The sequence below is a fragment of the Phyllostomus discolor genome, chromosome 13 (genome assembly GCF_004126475.2).
Source record: "Phyllostomus discolor isolate MPI-MPIP mPhyDis1 chromosome 13, mPhyDis1.pri.v3, whole genome shotgun sequence".
In the NCBI taxonomy this organism is placed as follows: domain Eukaryota; kingdom Metazoa; phylum Chordata; class Mammalia; order Chiroptera; family Phyllostomidae; genus Phyllostomus; species Phyllostomus discolor.
In genome coordinates, this window is record NC_040915.2 from 52,314,181 (window position 1) to 52,340,981 (window position 26,801).

At 58.2% G+C, this 26,801-nt stretch overlaps 2 protein-coding genes across 8 annotated transcripts in view; one reads left to right on the forward strand and one right to left on the reverse strand.

The window, feature by feature from the left end:
• Positions 1 to 72: 72 nt before the first annotated feature.
• Positions 73 to 11,441, forward strand: MMAB (metabolism of cobalamin associated B). 5 transcript variants are annotated; one of them, XM_028528291.2, is made up of 9 exons: positions 76 to 259; positions 1,391 to 1,452; positions 3,379 to 3,472; positions 3,634 to 3,691; positions 5,822 to 5,894; positions 6,143 to 6,240; positions 6,576 to 6,640; positions 8,364 to 8,423; positions 11,031 to 11,219. In XM_028528291.2, exons 1-9 carry the CDS (start codon positions 150 to 152, stop codon positions 11,122 to 11,124), a joined length of 714 nt encoding a protein of 237 aa, XP_028384092.1. In that variant the 5' UTR covers positions 76 to 149; the 3' UTR covers positions 11,125 to 11,219. The 5 variants fall into 5 exon arrangements, with proteins under 5 accessions (XP_035870748.1, XP_035870750.1, XP_035870751.1 ...); XM_036014857.1 differs by lacking the exon at positions 8,364 to 8,423 and having other exon boundaries at positions 74 to 259; XM_036014855.1 differs by lacking the exons at positions 6,576 to 6,640; positions 8,364 to 8,423 and having other exon boundaries at positions 73 to 259; positions 11,031 to 11,441.
• An 11,245-nt stretch (positions 11,442 to 22,686) lies between these two features.
• UBE3B (ubiquitin protein ligase E3B) overlaps positions 22,687 to 26,801 on the reverse strand; it is a 43,747-nt gene continuing 39,632 nt past the window's right edge. For all 3 annotated transcript variants that reach the window (XM_028527394.2, XM_028527396.2, XM_036014852.1), the window contains exons 25-28: positions 26,602 to 26,784; positions 26,067 to 26,178; positions 24,185 to 24,277; positions 22,687 to 23,280 (exon numbers count right to left, since the gene is read on the reverse strand). In XM_028527394.2, coding sequence (XP_028383195.1) covers positions 23,089 to 23,280; positions 24,185 to 24,277; positions 26,067 to 26,178; positions 26,602 to 26,784 — 580 coding nt within the window. In that variant the 3' untranslated portion in view covers positions 22,687 to 23,088. The remainder of the gene's footprint in view (positions 23,281 to 24,184; positions 24,278 to 26,066; positions 26,179 to 26,601; positions 26,785 to 26,801) is intronic.

The window sequence follows — 26,801 nt, forward strand, 5'->3', positions numbered from 1 at the left end:
CCCTGGGAGAGTTCCTCCCTGGGCTGAGAGCCACTGACCAATGGAAAATGAAGGTTGAGGTGGCGTGGCTGGCGGTAGGCGGAGTCACCCTGGGACCTGGACGGGAGCCTGGCGGGGTCAACCCCGACAAAGTGGCTTGACACTCGGCTATGTGGGCCCTGGGAGGCCGCCTTGGCCTTCGCGGGTGCCTCGGGGCCGGCAGGCTACTTTGTCCCCGTTTCCAGAGCCGCGGTTCCCCGGGCGCGGAAGACGGGGACAGGTAAGTGCCTGCCTGGGAGGGTAACTTGAACACCTGGAATTGTGTTCACCATAATTACATCACACCAATGTGAGGTCACCGTGCACCTACCAGGTGACGGCCTCCGTCCTGACGTCACCGTGAAAGTGTAGGCACCTAGAAGCCAGGAAACAAGATTTCATTGCACAAGAAAAGTCCGATCGAAGCTCAGGGCAGAGCATATCCCATGTGGGCCAGGAGGGCCGCCATGCCTGGCTTCACAGTCGGAAGGGGCCTCAATTCCGATTTTCATCTTTCCCCAAAGCAGTGTGTACTTTCAGACACAGAGACACCACGTGATCTAAACAAGGCTGTCATCATACACCTTGAAACTTGCACCCCATTCAGAACCTGCAGAGTACCGTGAATTAATAATGGAGTCATATATTATTCATAGATCCACTCATTTGCCCTATGAGTAATCTTGTAATGTCATATTATAATGTGGAACTCTGAATTTCTCCTACTTGAAAATGCCAGTTCTTGAACCTTGTTTTGGCAATTCTTTATTTCTGAGTATTTTGAAGTTTCATAGAATGTAAGCAGCCTATGTTTCTTTCCCTCCAAGAGGCCCTGACTTGGTGGAGTAGAGGGTAAAAGTTTGTGCAGAGTAGAAGCAACAGTTTGGGGTCCAGAGGAAGATGGTCTTACTTGGGCATGAGTCCCAGCCCTCCCTCCTTCTCCCTGGGAGACCTAGGAAGGTGGGTGAGCTACAGTTTTCTTAACGGTAAAATGAAGGTCACAGGCAGTGCCTACCTTTGGGTTGTGGAAAGGGCTAATTTCAGGAGGTAAGGCCGGTAATCTGCTTAGCACTGTGCAGGGATTGTGGAGAACTGATTGATAAATTCTTTCAGTGAATATTTATTGAGCTTCTGCTTTGAACAATGCACCATATCAGCTACTCTGCAGACACGGATGTGTCTTGCCCAGAAAGGGCTTACAGCAAAGGGATTGGAGGGGTGGGATGTCAACAGGGGACTTGAGCCTGGGGGTCAGGGGGCAGCAAGGGTTGCCCCTGAGGCCACGAGCAGCAAACTGGGACCCACAGAGGGAGGTGCCCCACTGTGTAACCCATCCCCACTCACCGCCTCTTGGTGCCTGTTTTCTCATTAGGCCACAGCCTTCCTCGAAGACACCCAAGATCCCCAAGATTTACACCAAAACAGGAGATAAAGGTAGGGTGTGGAACAGGTGGAAAATGCAAACAGAGACGTGGAAGACTCCATTTTAAAGTTCTTCCAAATCCTTTGCAACCATTAAAAAGTATGTGGCAGATCTCAGAATACGACACCAAGACGTAAGGTGATATGAAAGAGGCCCCCAATCCACCCAGTGATAAAAGCGAGTTGCAGAACGATCCAAACACTCAGAACCCCTGGGAGGGAGATTGAGTTGTGGGAGCAGGGGATGGGCAGGAGGGCTTTCACTGTTTACTGTACCTACTTTTAGCCCATTATTTTTTCTAACCAGCATGGATTGCTTTGGTGATATAAGAAGTAGCAGGACATATTGTCGCATAGGAAAAAAGGATGTATCAGTATAATACCATTTTCTAAAGTTAAAACCACGCAGATCACTAGTGTGCATTGTTTTGTGTACACACAGCAGGTCCTCCAGTATCGTCATGTCGTTCAGTGTCATTGATCAGGTTGATGAGATGCAGTGGACCTTAACTCTTGTATGGATTAATTAGCCTATGGTGAAATTGGTTTTGTTATACATCATTTCTGTGGTGTCAAGAACCTATCCGCTATGTTAAGTGAGACCTTCCTGCGTACTTACGTAGCAAAGGTATAAAACAAAGCATAGGATGTACTTAATGCCAAAGAACTGTACCCTTCAAAATGGTTAAAATGGGGGCCCTGGCTGGCGTAGCTCAGTGGATTGAGTGCGGGCTGCGAACCAAAGTATCACAGGTTCGATTTCCAGTCAGGGTACATGCCTGGGTTGCAGGCCATGACTCCCAGCAACCGCACATTGATGTTTCTCTCTCCCTCTCTTCCCTCTCTAAAAATAAATAAATAAAATATTTTAAAAAATGGTTAAAATGGTAAGTTTTATACATATATGTTACCACAGTTAAAACCAAGAAAATATGCATAGGAATGACAAAGAAGGTGGTTAGTGTTGATGCCCTCCAGGCAAAGACCTCCAGGGACAATCTGGTCAGAAAAAGTCGGTCAGTTGGCTCATTGCAACTGGAGGTGGGGCAGCTCGGTAAGAGGACCTGGAAAGGACTTTAGGACTGGGCTTGTGTTCGGTGATTTGGGGAAAGCATTGGAGTAAGTAGGGCTTTGCTCTGGATTGGGTGATGTCAGAAGCAAGGGTAATTCTGTGACTAGGTATCTCAGTCCTTTCAGTCTAGAAGGGGAGAGGGGCCAAGAGGGGCCAAGCGGTAACTGATAAAGAAGCGGCCGTCACATTAGCCAGGAGAGGGGGATGCTTGGTCGTCTTGGCAGTTGAGACAGTGTTCCCTGCTCACACGTGATAGCCGGCGTCCCGTTTTGGTCTCGATCTGTCGTAATCACAAGGCGGCTCATCTGACGGTGTTCTGTTCAACCAGAGAGTACGGCAGCCTACTCCTGAATGCCAGGCTGGTGCCAGGCCGGCACCTGGGAGCCCCAGAGCCTATCTGATGTTGCCAGTCCAGCTCCTGGTTGTCAGGAGTGGGTTTTGGGGGAGAAAGGTGGGAAATGTGACCCGTGCAGAGATACAGAGCCCTTTGGTTTCATGTGAAATATAATTGCAATGTATATGTAACATGCATATATATGCCTTATTTCATTTTAGGATGGTTAGTACATGGCTGTTAAGTTTAAAAGCACATCAAGGAAGAAGTGCGCATGGTGGTTACCCTTGAGTGGTTACCACCCCTGAAAGGGGGTGCACGTGGGCTTCTAGGGCACTGGTCGAGTTCTCTTCCCTGACACGAGTGCCCGTCGCAGAGGTATAGTCAGTCAGCAGCAGTCCATCCACTTGTGCACTTGTGATCTGAGCACTTTTCTGTGTGTGTGTTATACTGGAAATAGGAAGTTTTCCGAACAATGCATAGCAGGAAAAAAAATGTCCTATTTTAAGGCAGCTAACCTTGTTTTTCACAGGGTTTTCCAGCACCTTCACTGGAGAACGGCGGTCCAAAGACGACCAGGTGTTTGAAGCTTTGGGAACTACAGATGAATTAAGCTCAGCTATTGGGTAAGGCAGATGGGATTGGTCTTGAGGCCGAGATTGAACTGGGCAGCCGTGGATGTAATGATCATGCAGCCTTGAGATTGCATCTGGTCTCCGAGGCTGCCGACCCTTGCCAAGCAAGACAGAGCCTGGGGAGGCAAATTCTTTTTCCTTTTGCCTCATAGGTTTGCCATGGAATTAATTGCGGAAAAGGGCCACCCATTTGCTGAAGAGCTTGAGAAAGTGAGTAACATTGCCTCGCCCCAAGGTGGGTTTTTTTTTTTTTTTTTATCCCTGAGGCCTGGTGACTTGTAACCGGATTTGCCATTCAATTGTCACCTCCTCTCTGTGTCACTGGGACTAGTCACTCTTCCTCCGAGCCTCAGTTTCTCCGTCTGTAAAATGGGGACATGGAGATCCTCCTCCCTCCAGTACAAGAGAGGGCAATGGAAAGGCTAGTGCTCTCTGCGCCCCTGGGGACACCTGGGCATGTCTGGACACATGTTTGGTTGTCACAGGTGGAGGTGGACATTCTGGTGGGTAGAGGCCAGGGACACCGCTAGACATCCTACAGTGCACAGGACAGTCCCCACCACAGAATGACACGGCCCAAATGTCAGTAGCAAGGAGGTCAAGAAAGGCGAGCCCTCCGCCAGGGAGCTTTATGGTCCTGAGCATAACCGTTCTGCTCCTGGGCACCAGAGGCTCTGATCCACAGAGAGGAATCCGGAGATGGGGATGGGGACGGGGACAGTCTCCCTGGAACGCCCAGGACGTGTCCCAGGCTTCGGCCGCCTGCTGACCTGCACCTTTAGAAACAGCTCCCGGGACAGTCAGCCCTCAGCCCGCGTCAGTCCTCCGGGCCAGGCTGAGCAGATGGGGGGCAGGGAGGGGACTGCGAAGGACGGGAGGCCTCGATGGCTGGGACCTCCTGTGAACGAGGCACCTCCTGTGTGATGGAGGAGCATTTTCAGCCTGGTGATGGGGAACTGTCCACTCCCCCAGGGGTCATCTCTGCCCGCTGCGCGCATCTCTGAGCCGGGCTGGCAGAGGGAGAGCTGGGCTCTGATGTGATGAGCACCGCCAGGCTTTCGGCTCCTGTCCTTTGAGTCACGGCTCCAACATCACCGCACCCAGTGCCGCCCCGTTCCCTCTGCCTCCAGCTGGGCTGGGCGCCTCTCCTGGGGTCCACAGACCCCAAGCCTCCACTCCAATGGTGGACATCACCAGGAGTGTCAAACCGCCTGCTCCCAGCTGGGGCACCTGCGACTTGTTCCCCTGTGGGCCCAGTCTGTCCCCCACGGGCCGCCGGCTGGGCCTGCGGGAGATGGCCAGGCAGACGGGATCCCACCTGATCCTTGCAGGAGCCCAGGAAGGGCGACTTGCCCAAGACCCCCCAGCCGCAGATCAACGAAGCGGGGATCCGACCCCCACGCCAGGGCCGGCTCTCCCCAGCGTCCCCTGGGGGGATCGCCGCAGTCGCCAGCCCGTGGCTAGTACTGTTGCTCCCCACCCACCAAAGCCACAGGCGGCAGGCAGCCCGTGACTCACTCAGGGTCTGCTGATTGGCAGCCCAGGGAGTGTCCAGTCCGCTGCTGGGTTGCGGGGGCCTTGGTAATCGGCTGTGACCTGCTCCTGGCACACTGTCACAGTGGCCATCTTACCAGAGGTCACAGAGCTCCTCTTCTCACAGCCCACAGCCCACTACCCAGCTCGAGTGGACCCCGGCCAGGCACAGTCAGACGGGCGTGTGTGGGTCTCGTCCGCACAGGAGCCTGTGCGCCGTCTGCCACACGGGGGCCTTGGAGCCCTTTCAGCAGAGCTCAGTGGGCCATCTCTGTTGTACGTACCCCGCATCACCCCTCGGAGCACCGGCCTCACCCAGCCGCACTCCCCGCCCCTGAAACACCCTACACGCCTCCACGGACTGTGCTCTCCGTGGCCTTGTCCTTCGTAACTGAGAAGGCACTGTTGGGCATGGTCCCTTGACTCGGCTGTTACAGGTCAGAAAAAGCTGTCACTTTAGAGAAAAGAAAAACAAACGTCCCAGGGCCCAGGCTCCTGGGAGACACGAGGGTCAGGGTGAGAAGATCCCGGCTGACCATCACTGGGCCCTTGGCGCTCATTGTCTTTGGAACCCAGCATTACCCAGCTGTCCCCAAGGGAGCCAGGTCCCCTCTCAGCAGGGCTGGTGTCCAGACAGAGTTCGCTAACTAGCCTTTAAATCCAGCTAATCAAAGGTTCCGACAGCCCCCAACAGACCAGCCCCCACAGGCCTTGCTCAGTCACGTGGTGCCTTTGCACAGGGAACCGCCTGGCCTCTACTTGGCCCCCAACATCAAGCCTCATTCACGCCCTCTGTTGCCCTCCCAGATCCAGTGCTCCCTGCAGGATGTCGGCTCCGCCCTGGCGACCCCGCGCTCCTCGGCCAGGGAGGCCCACTTAAGTAATTCTGTCTGGACCCCTTGTGTGTGCTCAGAGGGCCCCGTGGGGGCCAGGGCGGAGGGCGAGGGCTCTCCTGGGTATCACCTGGGACCCTGGTCGGCTTGTCCCACAGCCCCTGAGTGGGAAGGAACCTTTCGAAATAGTGGGAGTGGCTTGGAGGGCATCGGGCAGATGGACCCGTGGGGTGGGCTCTTCAACGATCCTCGGGCCATGGGCCTCACGGCCATGTCCTGCTCCTTGACTCCCCAGAGCACACGGCGTTTGGGACGGGCCGCATCCTGGAGCTGGAGCAGTGGATCGACAGATACTCCAGCCAGCTGCCCCCCCTCACGGCTTTCATTCTGCCTGTAGGTACGGGGCAGCCTCAGCTGGGGGTGGGGTGCAGGGGGGGAGCTGCAGGCCAGTGTCCTGACAGAAACGCGTGGGCATTGATTAAGTCCCCCTCTTTAATGTTTTGCAGTGACAGCTCTCCCCCAGGTCCCCTGCAGACCCTCCCGGGTCCCTCCCAGCTCTGTCCACTCTTGGGGGGAGGTGGCCAGTGGCTGGCCCTGGCAGGGCACCCTGCATGCAGATCACTGCCTGCTGGGGTGCCGGGCCAGCTCCCCGCCCGAGGAGCTCCCTGCTGGCAGCGGGCACACCCGCCCAGCCCTCTGCCCCAGCCGACGCTCCCTTCTCCTTTCAGTCGGGAGGCAAGAGCAGCTCCGCGCTGCATTTGTGCCGGGCCATGTGCCGCCGAGCTGAGAGACGGTAAGGGGCCCAGGGAGAGGGAGCAGGAGCCTGGTCAGTGGGAGGAGGGCTGGTGGGGTGACCTCCATGCCACCCAGACACCCATCAGCACACCTCCTGGCTCCTTCACGGTGCCCGGTGGACGCCAGGCCAGACCACGTCCCTGCCCTGAGAGCCCTGCCCTGTGGAAGGCAGGTAAGGATCTATGACCAGACAGATGACACTCGAGGTAACTGCACGCCCAGACCAGAGCTTGCAGAGAAACAAGCAGTTACGGGGGACAGCGGTCCTCGTGGGTTTAGTTGGTCATTGTAGCACTCACATGGAATGACATTCCGAAGGGCATTCAGTGAATATTCCCTCCTGCGCCCCAGCTGCCCCATTCCTGGGGGGTTACCTTAGGGAGGCAGTGTGAGCTGAGCAGAAATGACTGCCGGGCCCACGCTGCGGTAGGGGCTGTGCAGGAGGCCGTGGGGTGCAGGGTGACCCAGCCCGGGCACGGGGAGGGTCTCTCTCAGTCGTGCTGTGGGAGCCAAGAGTGGGAGGGCTGGTGGGCGAGCCAGAGAGTCCAGGCAAGAGGACGGCGAGGGCAGAGGCAGCAGTCCACACTGAAAGCACGGAGAGGCGGCCGGGCGTCTGAACCAGAGTGAGGGCACGGTGTTCAGGGGGCCAGCGGCTGAGCCCAGGCCGGCCCACAGGGGCCTGCCTGTGCCCTGGGAGCAGCAAGCGGCCACTGGTGGGTCTTATTTAGGCCGTGGGGTGACATGAAGGGACCTTACTGGGTAGAGAAGGGCCCGGGGGACCCACGTGCCTGTGGGGGTGCCGGTGGAAGCTCTGAACAGACCAGCCACCTGCTACCCCAAGCCCTCAACTCAGAGCCCGGAAGAGGAGGGACCCCCAGAGCTACTGGCAGCCTTTTCAGTGAAACCAAAGGTTATTACAAAACCTGACACCACCCCTAGACCAGCCACCACTCAGCCTCCCAGAGAAATGGAAAATCCTGCTGTGAGACCACAGTCAGGGCTGTGCTGGACACCAATAGTCATTCTTTCATTGGTTCCCTGTGATGACCCTGGGAGAGGGGTTATGGCAGCCCCCACTTTACAGGGGCCAGGAAACTAGAGCTCAGAGAGGTGACATTAGGGCCTGGGTCCCCTGAGTGGTTCGTGGCAGGAGTGTGGAGTGGGGCCCAGGTGTGCTTGGTCCAAACCCAAGCTCTGTGCACGGCCCTCCACCACTAAGCTTCCATCCCCACGGAAGGCTCCTGGGCCCACACTGCTCTGAAAGGGATCCTGTGTAACAGAAAGAGCTTTGGCTTCCAAAGGAGAAAGTGGTCATTTGTACAAAGCCCCACCTCAGCCGTACTTACCGTAACAAACAATTGGAGACGACCCAAAGCCCCAACGTGGGGAATGGCCGAGCAGAGGAGGGGTCCCCAGTCCACCAGGCAGGAGACGTGTCCGTGGGACACCACAGGCGAAAAGCCCCCTGGGCAGGGGACACAAACTTCAGTCTGGGGACAGCATCTCCCAGCAAGGGTTACTCGGCAGACGTGACATGCACGAAGGGCCTGCCCCGTCGTCATTGGTGCTCAGCAGGCAGCGGTGCGCTGTCCAGAATGTCCACGTAGACGGGCAAGGACAGCAGGTCGAGTTGCAGCGGCTGCGACAGGCTGGCTTGGGACGCAGCCACGGATCCTGCAGTGCGCTGACCCCGTGTGATGCTGTGTGTCCTCGCTTTCCAGGGTGGTGCCTCTGGTCCAGATGGGTGAGACAGATGCAAACGTGGCCAAGTTCTTAAACAGGTACTTGGGTGGAATTTGGAGATGGCTCTCTCCCTGAAAAACAGGCCGCACTATGGGAAGGGACAGCAATGGAATGGTGTTACTTCCATTTCATTTCACTGCGTTTCATTATTTCATTTCCCTGAGGACCCTCTCACAGCCAGCCCCCTCCCCGCAAGGCCCCCAGGCAGTGCGAGCTGAGAGGGGACAGCCAGGCATAGCAAGCTCGGGACCACTTGGGCTCAAGGCCCCAGCACAGGACCCGGTGCACAGGCCAGCTCCAGTGGGGGGCCCTGCAGGCCTGCGCTTGGCCTCCACAGCAGGGCCGAGGCTGGCCCAAGGTCTGCCCCACTGGGTGCTGCTCCAGCCTGGGCTTGTGCAGTGTTAGCATGGGCAGGGCCAGTGCCCAGAGCAGGCCAAGAGCTGGGGACCCCTGGGAGCTGGCCTGGGTGTCCAGAAAGTGGCCTCGCAGCCAGGATCTGGCCTCTTATTGTGGCCACTCCTCCCACAGGGACATGGGCTGGACTGTGATGGGTCCGGACCCATTCCTTTCCGCTTGTGAGGGGGTGGGCCTCAGCGGGGCGAGGCACGTGGCATTCCTGGTCACAGCAGCGACTCCGTGGGGGAGCCCTCGTCACTGGAAAGGGACCCAGACCAAGGCGGGTCTGCCCCAGCACCGTCTGGAGTGTGTGGGCTCCGGGCTTCCTGCAGGAAAGGTTTTCCAGGTGATTTAGAGGGTGCATTTTACTAAAGCTGGGGTCAGGGAAACAAAGGAAGGCTTAAGACAGAGGGGGCGAGGCTAGGCGGAGGTGCTCGGACTCAGGAAAGGGTGGCACAGTGACAAAGGGGAGCCTCGTTGGGCGGCGTGGATGCAGGAAACGAGTCACAGAGGCCAAGGAGAGCCCCTGGAGACAGGTGCCGGGGATGAGTCCGGGAGGAGCTGCCGCCACCCACTGCTCCCCTGGTTGCAAGTGTTGGGGGGCCCCTTCCAGCGTAGGAGAAGGAAAGCGAAAGTACACGCCTGAGGAAGGGGCTGGCAGCCTTTGTCTTAAGGGATTTTATTTGTTTTCTAAAAGCTGGTGTTTTAGGGGAGGTCCCAGGGGAGGGTCTCGACAGAGTATTCAGCAGCTGTCCGGGTGTGGCCTGCCTTGTGCTGGTGTGTCCACACGGGTGCATTGTACTGGGGAGTTTCACATCCTTCTCTGGTCAGCTTTGCTCGTGTCTTGGGTTTGTCAGGTTCTAACTGGGCTTTTTAGTGACTCGTTCCCCTGACTCCGTCCGCTCTGGGGTTTGGCCAGCGCTCACGGTACCGACCGGCCCTCTATTATCTGTCCCCGTGACCGGGGCGGGTTGGGCCGCTCGCTCCGGCTGGGGAGGGAGGGGAGCTGTAAACCACCTGCCCCTCAGTGTCCTGGGTTCGGGAAGATAAGGTCCTGCCGTTCATTAGCAGGTGGTCAGTTGTGCGGTCTTGTATGTTCATTTACTTTTTTCCTGGCCTGGTTTAAGTATTTGTTTCAGTTTTCCTCATTCCACTGGCCAAGGAATTTTCCCAGCCTCTTCCTCTCCTGCCTCCCCGACAGCCCCGTAGTGTTCTGAGGGCTGGGTCAGTCCATTCCCCCTGCAAGGAAGGTGTCATGAGCACGTAAGAAACAGACACCTCGGGGCTGCCGGGCGTGGGGAGGGGAGAACCGGCCGGCCGGGGTGGGGAAGGTTCCTGCAGGACCCGCTGGAGCCGGCCTGTGGGGGGGAGTGGGGCAGGGGGAGATGGAGGAGGAGGTGCTCAGTGCCCTGCAAGAAAACAAGAAGTACAAGAGGCTCAGAGGTGGGGGCTGCTGAACTCACTGAAAGCACTCTCAAGGGGTCTCCTCTGGTGGTTTTCTCCACCCCAACTCCTGCGCTGAGGCCTCATCCCTGGGGTTCAAAGAAAGAAGGGGGAGAGGAGCTAGGCTCCAGCCACTAGAGCACTCCGGGCCAGTGCTTCTCAGCCGGGGCGCCTGGCAGTGTCTGGGGTCACGTTTGGTCGGGACAACTGGGTGGGGGCCAGGGATGCTGCCCAGCGTCCCACAGCGCACAGGACAGCCCCCTCCCCCCACCACAGAGGCATTCAGAAAGTCAGTAGCTCGGAGGCTGAGCACCCTGCTCTAGACGCCTCCACTCGGAGCAGAGCAGGCCCTCAGACCAGCAGCGCCCGCATCCCCTGGCGCGGGTCTGACTGGCAGAGTCCCAGGCCCGGCCCGGCTGCCCTGAGGCGGGGTCTGCAGGTGGCCAGCATCCCCGGGACCTGTGTGCATGCTCCAGTTTGGGAGGCACAGGTCCTGGTCACTGGGAGGTGCAGAAAGCAGCCTAGGAAGTGGTCCAAAGTCACCAGCCCTGTGGGGTTGGGTGGGAGCAGTGGCCTTGTCCTGTAGGAGCCCCCCAGCCCTGGCTCCAGAGCCAGGCACCGGCGCTCACCGAAGCCGGCCCCGAGTGCCATCCATCAAGTCCAAGCCGGCCGATACTCATGTCCCACCCGATGCTCTCGGGGGCCCGTGATTTATATTTCCTCCTCGAAGGCTAATAGGGGGAGGACCCGGTTAGCATTGATTGCTACTTTCGGATCATTCCGCCTGCTTCTCTCTGCCCCTGCAGGCTCAGCGACTATCTCTTCACCTTAGCCAGATACACGGCCATGAAGGAGGGGAACCGAGAAAAAATATACAAGAAAAACGACCCGTCGGACTGAATCTGAGGCACTTGGAAATAATGGAAAGAGGGAGCCTTGTAAACCCTTCCGGGGTGGCTCTCGGGAAAAGGGGGGTTTGCCTTCTGTGTCCTGGCTCCGGAGGCTGGTCTTTTGTCCAAACTCAGCCGCCTTTTAGACCCCCTGCCACCTCCCTCCAGGAGCTGGGGCTGCTGGGGAACCTGCACCCCCATCCCCAGGCTCTCCTTGGTCTTAGAGGCGGTGGGATTGACGTCAGTATTGCAGGAAAGAGAGGTAAAGTGATTGCTGTAATGAGAAGCAGCTGCCCCGAAAAAGAATAAAAGTGGGGAAGGTTTGTACTGAGTGTGTGTGTGAGACAGTGTGTGTGCGGAGGGGGGGGGCGGGGGGAGGCTCTCCCACCACCAGCTCGGCTTGTCCCAGGATTTGCAGCGGGACCCGAGGCCCTTGGAAATATAATTGTGACTCACCTGTGCCAAAGGGTCTTCAAATGTCACACTTATAAAGGGGAAGACAGACGGGGTTTGGGAGCTGAGCCGCCTGTCACCACCTAAATGTGGGCGAGGACAGCTGCGGGTCGACAGGTGTGGCCTTGAGCGCACTCTGCACGGGCAGAAGCGTGCGGTGGGGGTGCAGCCTGGAGAACCTTCTCCAAGGGGTGCCTCGCTCCATCCGGGGGGGAAGGCCCTGGGGACGGAGAAGCACCGCCACCCAAAGGAGGGCACGCCCTGCACAGGCGGACAGGGGCCAGAGGCTGAGGCGGGACATCGTCCGCTTGAGACAGTGAGATCTCGCGTTTCCGGCGAGGCCGACCCAGACGAGCCCTCCTTCCCCGATGCCGCACTTGGCGGGTTTACGCCTGAGATCCTCGCCACGGCTGTATTTCATCGCACTTGTCACCACCCCTCCCTCCCGCCAGGACACGACGCTGCCAGCGCCAGCTGTGTCCTTGGGAAGGGGGATATTTATGAAGCGCGAGGAGGCGGCCCTGAGACCCCGAAGGCCCCACGCTGCTAACTGCAGGAAATGACTTCAGAAGGGCTCACCGTCCATGGACATGTCCGTGGGCTCCCGGCAGCCGACTTGTATTTACTGGCTGCCCGGTCAGCATGGGGCAGCAGCGAGGCTCCGAGAGGCTCCGAGAGGCTGGGCGCTCCGCGGTCCTCTTGGCCGGCACATCAGCCCGTGTTGTTTTCTGGGTCCTTTAGTTCCCAGCAGGCTGCCGTGGCTGGACCGTGAGGGAAAGTGGAAGCCGTCGGGGACACAGCCCCGTCTGGCCGCCCCCCAGTCCGTGGTGAGCACTGGGTCTGGAGCGCGGCCGGGGCGTGGTGTCCAAGAGCAGAGCTGAGAACGGTGGCAGCACAGACATTTCCGGGGAGGCCCACGGGCGTGGACTGCCCCACCGTGCCGGCACGCAGGCTGCCCCGTGGAGGATGCTGTCCCAGGAGCTTGCCGCAAACAGCTCCCTGCACTCAGCCCCGCCCACCCCTCCGAATCTTCCAGGAAGGAGCAACATGGATACAGTGAAATGCGGGTCCCACACCGAGGGCCAAGCCTCGGGGAAACACACCCCACAAAGGACGGGAGAAGCTCTCCGGGTGAATATAGCACCCCAAAGCGACGCTCTTTGAAACAAGGCAGTTTGCCTGTCGCCGAATCCTGTCCCCACTGGCCCTTCCTGGGACGGACTGTCACAGGCCCAACCTTAACCCAGGTTCCCAGGACACCCTCTGCACCTGCCCTCCACCCGCAGAGTTCCCTGGGAGACACCCCCGGTGCGGGGCAGATGTGGCATCTCCGGAGGCGTGCCCTGTGCCCTGACCTGGGAAGAACAGGCATCCTGTCTCGGGGGCCGGGCGATGGGGTGGCTGGAACCCTTTCCTCACCTACAGCGCTTTACGAAGCCCCATAGGGGAGCCTGAGGCAAGGCAGATGCGCACCCCTCGCACACTCACCAAGATGCCCTCCCAGGTCCTGCACCCGGTCGGAAGAGGTAACGAGAGCCCCGCAGTGAAAACACGTGACTCCCCAGAAAGCCTGGTGCGCCCCGGCTGTGTGCACCCACTGCCGGCCCTCGTGAGTGATCGTCCCCGCCGCCCGGGAGAGTGGGGTTGGGAGAGGAACGCAGGCTTTTATTTAAAACCGGCACCTTGTTGATCATATTTTTTGTGCATAAATTTTTAAAATGCTGCATGAAAATATTACTTAATCTTGCTTCCTGGGGTTTGGGGCACTCCCGTACATTGTGCCCCCAGGGGAGTGCTCCCTGCCTCACCCGCGCTCAGGCCCCGCTCCCGGGAACAGGTTTGGTGCCGTCCTCGGAGGTGCGCTGGTGGTGGGACATCCCATCAGCTAGAACCCCACCGGCATCAGGCCAGGCCGGGCCTCACTGCAGCCCTGGAGGGGGCCCATCTACCTACCCTTGCTCTGCAGGTGAGGGACTGAAGCTCAGGGGAGCATGCCCCCTTGTCTCAGGGAGTCAGCACCACAACGTGGGCCCAGGGCGTGGCCTTGGGGCTCCTGGCCCAGTGCTCCTGGCCTCCCCCCACCCTGTGGCCACGTGACAGTCACGTTCATCACGGGCTGCCGAGAACAATGTCGGGCACTAATAGATTCCGCTGTCTCATTTCTCAACCCAGTTTCCCTTAACTGATATTTTTCACGGCTGTTGTTAATGCGCATTTATCACTGAGTAATTTCCACGGCCTGAACTTGTAACACATCCCAATGACAAACGTCTCCGGGCCCGAACCCCCCACCAGGTGCAATGTCACCCTGGCCGCCTCCCCGACACCTTCCGCCGACAGCCCATCCAGTTTTATGGTCACCCTGTCCCAGTTATCACTACTGAACCTTTGAGCATCCAGACACATTTCAAGTTTAATTGAATAAAATTCTTTGTATAATAAATCCTGCGTGAACGCTACATGCGTCAGTGCCTGGGAGGATTTGTGGCTGACCTCCCCCTTCAGACCAGCCCGGGAACCTCGCTGGCGAGACGGGACCCAGGCTGGTCCCATCTTCCTTATTGAGGGGACCAGACTCACCTTTGCAGCCCGCCTGGGGTGCAGCTTGCACGCACCTGGGCCTGTCGCTTGTCTTCTCCAGGAGTCCTTCAGGGAAGACAGCGGTCCAGCCCAAGCAGAGGCAGGGAACGGGCAGGCTGGGGACACCCAGGAACTTGGGGGAGGTCCCTTTGTTCTCGAACTCTACAGAATCCGAAACTCCTGATGAAGGCTACTCTCTCCCTGGGGAGAGGCGCACACACGCCCACAGTTCGAACACAAAACAAGGAATTGTGTGGAAGCCCTAGGTAAGAATCCGTGTTCTAGAATCACCAGGGCAGTCCCCTCTTCAGGAGAGAATCGGACTCACAAGGCTGCCTGCTCCGCCTTGAAGTATGAGGAGCATTTGGGGCTGGCAGGGGGCGCTGGGGGTGACCTTGGGTGCTTGTAAGACTGTGCGGGACAGGGAGCAACAGCCTCGGGCAGTTCAAGCTCAGCTCTGTCCCTTCCGAGCTCCGTACTCCGGCCAGGCCATCCCGTCTTCCTCAGACTTGCTTCCTCACCTGTGAAGAGGGAAGGGTAATACAGCCGCCCCCCTTTAACCACAGGAGACATGTGCTGAGGCCCCAGGTGGTGCCTGAAACCACGGGTGTGCCGAGTCCCAGGTGCACCTGGTTTTTCCAGCGCACACGTGTCTGTGATAAAGGTTCACTTACAAGCTAGGCACAGTATGAGAGTAACAGTAACTAGTAAGGGTTATAATGACAATATCCTGCAATAAAAGGGATGTGAACGTGGTCTCTCTCTCTGATCACTGAGACGCCCACCAAGTGACTGCTGGGCAGCGAGGGTCTGCCGTGTGGATGTGCTCAGGGTGGGACAGAGCGAGCAGGCACGTGATTCCATCCCACTCTGCACAATGATGCGCAGCTTAAAATTTATGGGTTAAATCTGGAATATTCCATTCAATATGTTTGGATCATGGTTGACCATTGGAAACCATGGAAAGTGAAACCACGGATGGGGGGGACTGCTGTAATACTACTCAACGGGGCCGTGGGGAGAGCTCAGTGAGGCCATTTCAAAGGACAGCACACCCCTGGCAACGTGAACAGCTATTATTATCGTTATTGTTACTATTATTATCATTAGAATGTAAGCTCTGGCCCTGCCACTTCTTTGCTGAGTCACCTTGAGGGAACAGTTTAACCACTGTGAGCTCAGTCCTCACCTTTCTTTCTTTTTTTTTTAAGATTTTATTTATTTATTTTTAGAGAGGAAAGGGAGGGAGAAAGAGAGAGAAAGAGAAACACAATGTGTGGTTGCTGGGGGCCGTGGCCTGCAACCCAGGTATGTGGCCTGACTGGGAATCAAACCTGCGACACTTTGGTTTGCAGCCCGAGCTCAATCCACTGAGCTACACTTAGCCAGGGCAGTCCTCACCTTTCATAACTGGTGATGCTATCAGCTTCCAAGGGTTCAGGGAGTAAACCCATGGGCCTGGCACATGGTAGCAGCTCAAAAAAAGCGCAGCTCTTGCTGTTGAATCGCATTCTATCCTTTTCAAAGCACTTCGAATGGCTCGGGCCCAGGAGAAGCCCAGAGGCCCATGAGCCATGCCTGTGGTTTGTCTGGACTTGCTGAGGGCAGGGGAGGCGGGTGGCCTCCAGGCAGTCTGGTCCCAGCCAGACGGGACAGGGCTCTAGGAACTCCGTGCCAAGGTGAAAGGGAGAAGCGACAGACGAGTTTGAGCGCCGGCAGGGACCTCAGAGACCAGCTCCCCACTTCACAGAGGAGGGAACCGGGGCCCAGAGAGGAGAAACGCCTCGCTTGAGGCCACGCGTCTCCAGGAGGCGGAGCGAGGCCTTGAATCCGGGCCCTGTGCCTCCACCCCCACGACTGGCGTCTGCTCGACTGCAGCACAATGCCGGGGTTCTGTCTCCTTCGTTCGCAGAACCCCACGAGGCACGCACAGTTATTCTCCCCCTTGCACAGGTGAGGAAGCTGAGATTCAGAGGGGCGCGGTCACGTGCTCAGAATCCCAGTGTCTACTGGGATGATGGTGATGGTTATGATGACGTAATAACCCGCTGACCTTTAATGAACTCTTCATAGGCGCGGAGCTTTGCAAACCGCATCACCATGGCAACACGGGGGCAGCCCCCACGTGCACTGCGCATGTGCACTGCGCCTGTCCTCCCACAGCGGCCCCATCGGGTGGCTGGTAGAGTCTGTTTCAGACACAGACACTGAGGCACAGGGAGATGGCACCTTGGCCAAACACAGTGAGAAAGAGGCCAAGCTCGGGTTTGAACTCGAGTGTGTCTACCTCCGGCACTTACCTCTTTGCAGTGACGCAGACTCCCCGACGTCACCCTGTGGGCAGCAGCAGAGCCTGGACAAGGATGCTGGTCTTCCGAGTCCCGTGGGGGCGGCCATCTTGGGACAGTGGTGATGAGGACGTAGCTGACAAGGAGGTGGGGCAGGGGAGAAGAGGGCACCGTGTACCCAGCAGGGCCCTCCTGACCCCACTACGAGCTACCTCTCTGAGAAGGGGGTGAGACGCAGCTGTCAGTTTGGGGACACGGGGGTAGAGACAGCCGGAGAACTGCTTAACTAAGTGGCAGAAAGGCACCTGGGACCTCGGGGTGGCTGGGGGTCTCTCCCCGGCCACCACATGCTCCCAAGGCTTGGATCCCGTGGCCCGCACCCCTCCCCAGCGAGCAGGCGCCGTTATTTACGATCACCTTGGAAGGGTCGAACAGACATATGTTGCTAAGGGTCGTTTATTCTTGTTTATAAAATTTATGGCTTCACCTCGATTACACACTGTCAACACGGGAAGGATTGGCCCCAAAGTCTCTTGCCGCATGACTGCCTCAGACGTGCGTACATCTGTTAACTCCGTGGGAGCTGTAGAGGGAAATAAGGCTGATGATAACTCAAAAGCTCGCCGTCCCGTCACAGGTGTGGCCGGCAGGCCCCGAGAAAAGACATCCAAGTGCCTGCGTGGGAACCGAGGTTAGGGTCTGCCGGTGGCCATGCCAGGCGGCACTGGGACCCTGCCGCCGCCTGGCAATGGACTCAGTCGGGGGACTTCGGGCTGGGGACTGGGAGAGCAGGAACTGGATTCCAGTGGCCCCCAGGGGTCCTGCCGCAGGCAGGACCCAGCAGCTGGAGAGAGTTCTAAGCCTGTGGCTCTCCCCCTGCAGACTTCGGCAGGGAGAGAGAAACGTGACTCTCGGCTGCTGGGGGCGTTGGAGGCAGGTACGACCTTTCAGGAGGGCAATCTGGCAACGCAGACACGAGTCCTAGAAGTGTGCATCCTTACGGCCCAGCATCTCCACGGCTGAGAAGTTCTCCAAAGGAAATAGATATATTGGTGGAGCTATTAAGATTTTTTTTTTCAGCGCAGTGCTGCTCATTACAGTGGAAATTTGCAAACAATTGTCCAACAATAAAGAGCTAGTTATTAAAAAAGTAAATATTTAACGATAAGGAACTATAAGAAATATCATAAAGCTATGGAAAATGATACTGCCTCCAGATTTATTACTATGGAAAATTACAATCTATTAAGTAAAAAAAAGAAACACCAAGTCAGCTCTGACCGGCGTGGCTCCGTGGAATGGTGGTGTCCTACAAACCGAAAGGTCACAGGTTTGATCCCTGGTTGGGGCACATGCCTGGGTCTCGGGCCTGGTCCCCCATAGGAGGTGTGGGGGGAGCAACCAATCGATGTTTCCCTCTCACATCGATGTTTCTCTCCCTCTCTTTCTCCTTCCCTTCCTCTCTCTCTAAAAATATAGAAAATCTTTTTTTAAAAAAAGAAAAACCAAGTTATAAAAAGACACTGGAGTGGGGGATGGCTGAATGTGGGAGTTAGGGGTGGGTAGGGCAGGGGAGAGTAATGGGGGGGAAACGGGGACAACTGTAATTGAACAATAAAAATTCCAAAAACAAAACCAAATGGTGTATTATGGATCTGACTCCTGTAAGAGAGGCATGTGTGAGTGTATGTACCACAGAAAAAATGCACAGAGCCGTTCCATGTGTTAACAATACTTATCTCTGATCATGGGGCTAGGGGTGTTTTAATTTTCATTTTTTGTTTGTATTTTCCATGTTTTTGGAAAGCAAGTTTGGGTTGGATTTGACCAAGGCTGATTGTGTAACACACATCAGTAAAGCAGAGGGAAGAAACTGACAAGCGCTTTTCCTGAAATCATCTGCGTCCCTGGGATGTGTTCAGATGAGAGGAGGGTGCCCCCCCGCAGCCAAAGCCACTGCCCCCCCCCCCCCCCCCCCCAGCGTCTGGAAGCCCAGAGAGCAGACGGGGGCTGGTCCTGCCAAAGACCGCTGGCTATCGCGAGTGCTGCCCCTGGGCAGCCTGAGCCTGGACACTTGGCTTCCAGCACCCCGGCCATTGGCTGGCATTCGAGGACGCTGGTGTTTTCCAGTCCTGCCTCCGGCCCAGTCCGCCGGTGCTCAGTACCTGCTAGTCAATTCCCTTCCTATCCACGGGAAGCAGAGCTGGTTTTGGCTGCTTACAGCTGAAGAACGGTGGTCGGGGCGGGGGTGGGGAGGGGGCACTGTTACAGCAAACCAAGAGGGACAACCAAGGACCTCTGGCCATGGCTGCGGAAGCAGCAGCAAGTTCACTGCCACTACTAAGGCAGTTTGGGGGCCCGAGGGACAGGGCCTTCATAAAGGAGACGCAGCAGTCCCGAATGGCTCCGGTGCCCAGCGCACGAAGGAGCGGCTCCACAGGCAGGCGCTGATCTAGTCCCACCTGGGTCCCTCCGTGGGGAGGAGAGGGAGGGGCTGCCGCTTGTTGGGACAGGAGTGTGGAGCTGTGCAAGTGGGGGGGGGGTCCCAACACTCCTGCAGCCACCTTCTGCCTGGGAGCTTCGGTAAAGTGGGGGGATGACCATAGAGCAGAGCGGGCCATCTTGTCCTCAGGTACCCCCTCCCCCAGTCCTCCTCTGCTTTTTAAAAAGCTCTGTAGCTGGGGACCAGTGCTGGATTGTCACCTCTCCTGGTGTTGCCAGGACCAGGGGAGACAGAACTCTGGGATCCTCGGAGAGTCCTTAAGAACGCTGCAGGCCTTGTTGGCAAAGTGGGCGCAGTGGGACAGGGAAGGGCAGCATGCACAGCAGGCCCTGCACAAGGGACAGAGCAGCCCCTGGGGCTCTGCTGGAGTCTGGCCTCTTTCCCTGGAAGGCCCTCCCAGCCCCCTCCTGCCTGCTGGTGCTGGGGGAGGCTCTGGAGTGTGCAGGCCGGGGTGTGGGTCTTGGCCTCCGTGTACGGACCCCGGGACCTTGGACAAGGGGCTTCCCATCTGGGAACTTCAGTTTTCCCAGCCACAAGGTGGCTTCCCCATCAGTGCGGCACTAGGCACTGGGGGCAAGTGGCCAGCATGTGACCACAGATCTGCTTGGATTAGTTCTGCCTCTACCCCCTCCCCCACCCCACAGTGAGCTCTGTAGGGCAGGGCGGTGTCCACGCCCTTCCTGTCTATACCCCAGCACCCACCCCGTAGACAGAGGTGGCTCCTGAGTGCCTACTTGCTGGATGAAAGGATGCGAGCCTTAACTTCCTGGCAGCCTGGCTTCCCGGGCCAGCTCCTGGCTGGGACACCTGCCAGCTGCCAGGCCCATCTGGCACCATCTGTGATTGTGACAAAGCCATCCGGGCTGCACGGCAGACTCCACACGGCCCCTCTCTCCTGCATGCAGGGTGAGGCTCCCTTCCCTGGCCAGCGTCCCCGGGTGGGACACAAGCAGGTCGGGGAGAGTTGGAGGGGCCCGTCCCTGTGGGGATGGGACCTCGGAGCCCGTGTCCGGTGCAGGCGCCCAGTGCACGGAACGGCCTGCCTCCCACAGTGTTCAGCTGCTCTCACCAGTTTAGGAAGTTCCAGGACACTCGTCTGAGGGCTGAAGGGGTCCTGGACCTACCCATCAGCCAAACTCAGAGGTGGTCCACCTGGCCAGGTGCTATCACACACTCCGGCAGGTGACATCGCTAGGCCACCAGGACGGAGGCAGGCTGACAGCGTCAGTACAGCCGGGAGCAGGGAGACCAGCGTTCCTCCTGCTGGGCTCTGCCCAGCCGCTCCAAGGCCCTCGCAAGTTGTCGGTGCGTTAAAATTGTCTTCGTTTTAATAATTACGTTACTTTTTCCTAGTTATAAACTTTACCTTTGGACAGAGAGCTTGTAATTACAAGCCACAATGTCATAGGGTGAGGCCTTAGATTTTAGGTGGGCGTGTCTCACACTGGAGGCTACCAATGTATTTTGGGGACCCCGAAGCATATTTTCCTTGGGGGGGTAGGGACGCTCGGTGTGTGAAGCCCTCCTGGGTGCCCCGGCTGGGTCCCAACTGCTACAAAAGGGCCTGTCGGGCTCTCAACGCCTCTGTCCCGGATCCCTGGGTTTCAAGGCCAGTGTCCTGCTCTGACCTTCAGGTGCCCCCAGGCCAGGGGGCGGGGCAGTGAGAGCTCCCAGGGGAGGGGAAGAGCCACCCACAGTGGAGTTGGGAATGCGGGCAGATGGGTTTTCTGCTGAGTGCAAAGCTGGGTGTGTTTAACAGGACGAGACACACTGTGTGCCCCGTGTGCCCCGCAATCCGACCCTCACTCCTGGCAAAGGGCTGGGCGTGTCCGGGCAAAGCTGCAGGGTTTGCCCCGAGCCCGTCTGAACGGTCTGGGTTCTTCGCCACAGGTACCTCTGCCACCTTCACACGTGACTCCCTGGAACGGGCACGGAGGGGTCACAGCTGCCTCTGGGAGGAGGGGGTGAGGTGAGGGGGGGAGCGTGGACGGCCCAGAGGTGACCTGAGCTGTATCTGAAGTGTGTGACTTCTCACAACAGAACTGGGTGCGAACGTGACAGACTGCCAACCGCCCTAACTCTGGTTGGGCGGCGGGACTCGGCCGCCACATCGCCCCTGTGTCTTCTTCCCACCTGGCGCCTGCCGCCTCCCACCCTGGGCTACGGGGCACAGGGTCGGGAAGCGCGCTTTTAGGTAGAAAGCAGGACAAAGCCACCGGGGGCTGAAGTACAAATTTAATAAAGCCTTTGATCGAGTTTAGTCCATAAGTTATCTGTGAAAACAAAACCCCCGTGACTTTTTAGAGCCATCAAGAGCCGTCGGGTGTCGCGGAACACCAGCTGTAGAAGCACAGATTTAGTGTTTTAAATAGTGCAATGTTTCCAGCTGCTTAAGAGAAGAACTTAAATGAAATCACAAACTACTCCTCCTCATCAAAAAAACAAAACCAAGGTGGATGTTGGTGCTTCGAAACCAGCCCCCCAGTCCCACACGCGGCTCCCGGGCACCGGGACTCGAGACGGACCACATCTCTGTGCGCAGGCCGGCGGTTACAAGGCCCCACATACACGCACGGACCTGCGTGGGCCGCGTACACGTGTGACCTGCGTGGGCTGCATACACGTGTGCACAAGAGACCTCGGAGGAACTGAGCATTTATAGAGAGCAGCAAGTCACAGAGTCAGAGGTTACTAACAAATCTTAAATAGTAAATTCCTGTCTGTCTTTAAATTCCTTGCTGTCTTGTCATGAAAATAAAAACACACGGTCCGTTCTCCCGAAGCCGGGGCACTCGTGCAGCCAGGCTCGGGCAAGGACGGACCCTGGCACCCAGCACACGCCCTCTGACATGGGCCACGGGCGCGGGAAGGCTCCTGCTGGACGGCGCTCTGCTGCTGGGGAGAGGGCCGCTCCTCCGGGCAGAGGGGGGGGACCGGGCGCCCCTGGCTTCTCCCTGGCTCAGGCTCCGTGGTGGGAGGCTGACGGGTGTGATGAGTGGGGCGGGGTGGGGGTGTGAACGCAGACCGCCCACACGGCCTCTGCCTCAACGCCCTGGAGCCAGAGTGAAGTTCTCGTGGTGAAGATGAAGGATGAGCACAGGCGAGCACAATGAGTTGAGAGGGAAAATGGAGAAAAACTTTTAAAACCACCACAACAAAGAAAACCAACCCAGAGGGCCGTGAGTTTCCTGAGCCTCGCGAGCTGAGTCAGTGCGAAGGGCTCCCGGGGCCCCTGTGCTAAGGAAGGGCGGGGCGAGGCCAAGGCTCTCGGGATTGTGCGGTCGAGGGCGAAGGGGTGGGTGCCTTCGGCTAACATTGGTTCCTTCCCAGGTAAGAGGTGGCAAATAGGAGGAAGGCGGCCGCACCTCGCTAATCAGCAGGCTTCGGGAGTAGCCAGCACTTTCTAGAAGCGCAGCTGCTCTGCGGGCCAACGGGTTCCCCTGGTACACCCAGGATGCCAGCGTGAGGGCGCAGAGCAAGCCAGGGGAGGCTCCCGGCAGCCCGGCCTGCTGACCGCTCAGGTCCCGGAGGCGAGAGCTGGGGAGGGGCTGCCACGTGGCTTCCCAGCGGGAGCCACCCGGACTTCCTGTGCTCCTGGCCTCCCCCGCCAGCGCCTTGGCCTCTCTGGGGAGCGGGTGCACTTGGCTGTCTGGAGAGAGGCTGCTGGGGGCAGGACGGAGGAGGCACAGGCTGTGCTGGGTGCATAGAGGCTGGGCAAGGCCTTACCTGAGTAGTTTTCAGAGAGGGAAGGAGAGTGTCTCACGCAAACTAGGCTCCGTGCCCTAAGGCCCGTCACGGAAACCTCCCCGAGTCTGCGAGTGCCTGGGCCTGGCCCACGCACGGCTCATGCAGGAGGTCGAGGAGAGAGAGACTCACGAGAAGACCCGACTACCACAAGACAGGCCCCTCGCAGTCACGGGCCGGGCTCCAGGCCGCGGGGGTGCGGGAGGGAAGGACCCACGCTGGCGGAACCCGGAGGTTTATTTCCGACGCCCCTTCCCGTCAGTGGAGAATGCTGTGTGGAGTCGACGTGTGCATCCGAAGTTCTGGGGCCACAGGGGCGTCTCATGGCTATAGAGAGGGTCTGGGGGCCGCTGTTACCCACACCCCCAGGGGAGGCCAGGGGTCCTGGAGGGCCGGCGGCCGGAAGCTAGGACAGCTCAAAGCCCGTGTTCATGCTGATGGCGTAGCGCAGCTTCTCGCGGAGCACGCTCTTCTTGCTGTAGTTGGGCAGCTTGAGCAGGTTGAAGCAGGTGGAGGAGGTGGGCAGACGGCCCCCAGGCTCCCGCTTGCGGATGGTGAAGAAGCCCCGCAGGACGCTGCCCAGGGTGTCCCCGGTGTCCTGCAAGCACACACCGCACCCGGGTTAGGAGATGCCTGGCGTGGGAGCCTGGGCCACTGCCCACCAGGAGGCCTGGGGAGAGGCCCTGGCCAGCGCCCTGCCTTGGCGCACCTGGGCCTGTGGGCGCGCCTACCACTGCCCAGGCCGGCCCCCAAACTGAGGACAACCCCCGACCCTCAAGCCTGGCACGGGGAATCCTGTGTCACATACACACTAGGAACCAGGGCCTTCCAAGTAGCCACCAATTAGCTTTCGGAGCCAGAGTACCGTAAAAACATGTTCGGTCTCAAAACATTTCCGAGTGCAGCCTGACATTCCCGCAGACCTTGCCGGTGCGGTGGCCCGTGGCAGACTGTGATTTGGGCAGCCTTCCTAAAGCGAGTGCCCTAGGGACCTGGACCCCTGGCTGCAGCCTCCTGGAACACAGGGACACTCACAGGCCACCAGGCTGTTAGGCGTGGGGGAGGGCGACAGTTTTAACAGGGGCCGACTGCTATTTGGGCACCAGCCCCACCGAGCACGCCAGCCCTACAGCGCTCACTGTTCCTTCATGGACCAGGGACCGGAACGGCTGCCCAGACGTGTGCCGCAGGTGGAGGTTTGGCATGGGGGCTGGTGCCTGCTTAGTGCCCAGGCCCACGTCCTCACCCCTACCTTCCACACTGCCCCTGACCGGGAGGCCTGACCAGACCAGCAGCTACTCGAACGCCCACAGCCACTCCTCCCCGAGGGAGTGACGAGAGAGGGACGGAGAGCTGAGCAGGCAGGGCTGGCCTGCCCTCCTGGCCGCTGCTGACCTGCGGGGCCCTCTCCCCTGGCTCTGCGGAGCTCAGCAGCCTACCCTGCAGGGTGGGCCCAGCAGAAAGCCTCCCCCCACACCCTCCCCCAGCCCCAGCAGTGGTACCTGGTCGTCCGACACTTCGACACAGCGAATGGAGAACGGAGGCTTGAGGTAGGCGAAGCCCAGGAGCGGTGGCCTGGAGCAGCTGGTCACAAACTGCAAGGCAAGGCGGGGTCAGGGGGCAGCGGGGCTCGAGGGCCCCGCCGTCAGCTGCGCTCTCTCCTTTCTCCAGCCACGAGTCACTAACTGCTGCCTGGCCAGCAGGAGGGCCACAGCGGCACACTAGGCCAGGAACGGGGACACACCTGACCCCTCCGCAGGGCTGCGCACGGGGGCTAAAGCACGTGAGCGCCACACCAGCAGACATGACTAGTCATCTGTGGGCGTCTGGAGGAGAGCGTGCGGCCGAAGAGTCCAGGAACGACGCCAACTCGCACTGGGGGAGTGGCCTCCAGGGCGACTGTCGTGCAGGTGGCAGGGAAAACCCGAGTTTTCTTTCCCACCACAAAACCCGTAGAACGGCTCCCATTTAGAAAGCACTGCTGAGTGTCCGCACCGCCGAGCACTCCGTGAACCCAGTCTCATCCCCTCACCCCACGATGCCGTGTGGGTCGGCCTGTTTGAGGAGGAGGAGACAGACCTGGAAGCATCTGCACATCTCAGTTCAGGCGCTCAGGCCTGCTGCCTGCCCCCAGCTGGGGCTGCCAGGGGGGAGGGGCACTCTGTCCCCCGGGACAGGAGGGGTAGTGGAGGGCCCGGGAAGCCCTCGGATGTGCCATCGTCACATTTAAAGAAAGCACAGTCACACCCACTCCCTTGCGACAGGGACTGCAGGTTTGGGGGCAGGCTCTCCAAAGACGCCCGCCCACTGCAGGGGCAGGATGCACGGTCAGGAGACACCGGCTTCCCTCTTTCCAGGCGAGGCCGACAGTTGTGCCCACAAGAGGCGCTACTGGAAAAACGAGTCGATTCTCTTGAGACTCAACTGTGGGACCTATGTCCACATGCCCACCCTGAGTCCCCTGAGATCTGTAGGGACGACCAGAGCAGGTCTGCTTCTGTGGACTGAGGTCATGGCCTCCCCCAGGGGAATGACCTCTGCTTGGGATGACAAACCAAGGAGAAAGAAATCCCATTGCCATTTCAACTGGTGATGGTTCTGTCCATGGGGTCATGTGAGACCAGTCCAGAAACCCAGATGTTGGCCAAAGAAAAATATTTCAAGGCACTTAAATTTAGCCCCAGAATACAACAAAATGTTGATGATGAAACAGCGTACAGAAGAGCAGATGGTCAAGTGATCTGATTCCGCTGTTACAAAAACACACACACACACAACACACAGACAGGCATGCCGTCCGGTGTCCTGCGAACACTTTGCTGGTGTCAGTACCAAACACAGCACGGTGGGCCCTGGGGGGACATTTCAACTTTAAAGACACCAGCCCAGGGGTCCTGCTCAATGTATCTGCCAAAGATACACTAATATCCGCCTACTTGATTGTGTGTGTTTTATCCGGACACTGTGCACGTGGAACTGATGTTCACACTCTTGAGAAAAAGGGCAGCACACAGAGGTGGTCCCTGGCAGGTAGAAACGGAGATTCTTAAAGTCCTACACCTTAGAAACAGAGATTGTCTGTCTGTCTCTATTTCCACACTGTTTACCTCTTTAATGACAGGAAGGAAAGGGGGAGGCATCAGCGAGGCCAGCACCAGCAGAGGGGCTGGGTGAGTGCTGAGCCCCACGCGCCCGAGCCCTATGCTTTCCACCTGACCCACCCTCTAGGTCTGCCCACGGGACAGGGCATATCATCACACTGATGATATGAGGTCCTCTCGATAATTTAATTTTTCCAGTGTAAATTACTACATCGCTGGCCTCCCACATTCATGGGGCCGTCTGTGCACGCACGCACGCATGTGTAGGTAACACATACAATACCTTCAGAAACATGGCTCGCTCGCTGGGCGTGAAGTCGGAGGCCAGAATGTCCCAAAGCCAGATGATGACCCTGTGACTTCCATGGAAACCACCGTAGTACACTGTGTGCTTCCTGAAAACAATCCAGACCGCGGGGTTCAGCCACTCGCAAACACAGGCGAGCACTGAACTCAGACGAGCAGCACTACTAACTGCTCAGCCCCCATACGGCCGGGGTTCGTCATGCCTTGTGTCCCCAGAGGCTACATGGGCAGGGAGCTCAAGAGCTAGCTGTGCTGTTCCCAACAGGAGGTCCTGCAGGACTATTTCCTAGACCTTTAGGAAGCCCCTGGGTCCTCAAGAGCTGCTTCTACTTCAGTGTCTAGGCAGACAAACGGTTGAACTTTTATTCCTAAGCACCTCGCCCCGGGATCAGCAAGGAGTGCATTTAGAGATGGGCTCCCGAAAGGACTTTCCAAAAGGAACCCGGCAAGGGAGCACCTTGCTCTGAAGGCAGCCTACGAATTTCACCCTTGCCCCCTCACTCACTCCTTACTTTAAATCTTCCAGATCAATCTCAGCATTGTCACCGGAGATGAGACGCTGTAGCTCAGGGGTTGAGAACATCCGGATCCACTCGGGTTTGATAATAGAACGGAATCCGCTAATGAGGGCAGCTGTCTGGTTTTTGATTTGCGTGTGCATTCGAAAATGCGCCATCAAATGGATGTAGCTAATTCTGTTGCCAAGAAAAGA

Bases quoted from the DNA above. Each gene is read 5' to 3' on its own strand.
- MMAB (XM_036014855.1), top strand. From the start codon at position 150: ATGTGGGCCCTGGGAGGCCGCCTTGGCCTTCGCGGGTGCCTCGGGGCC. The intron at 5,895-6,142 runs GTAATTCTGTCT...TTGACTCCCCAG, and splicing joins GGCCAGGGAGGCCCACTTAA to AGCACACGGCGTTTGGGACG. The intron at 6,241-11,030 runs GTAGGTACGGGG...CTGCCCCTGCAG, and splicing joins TCACGGCTTTCATTCTGCCT to GCTCAGCGACTATCTCTTCA.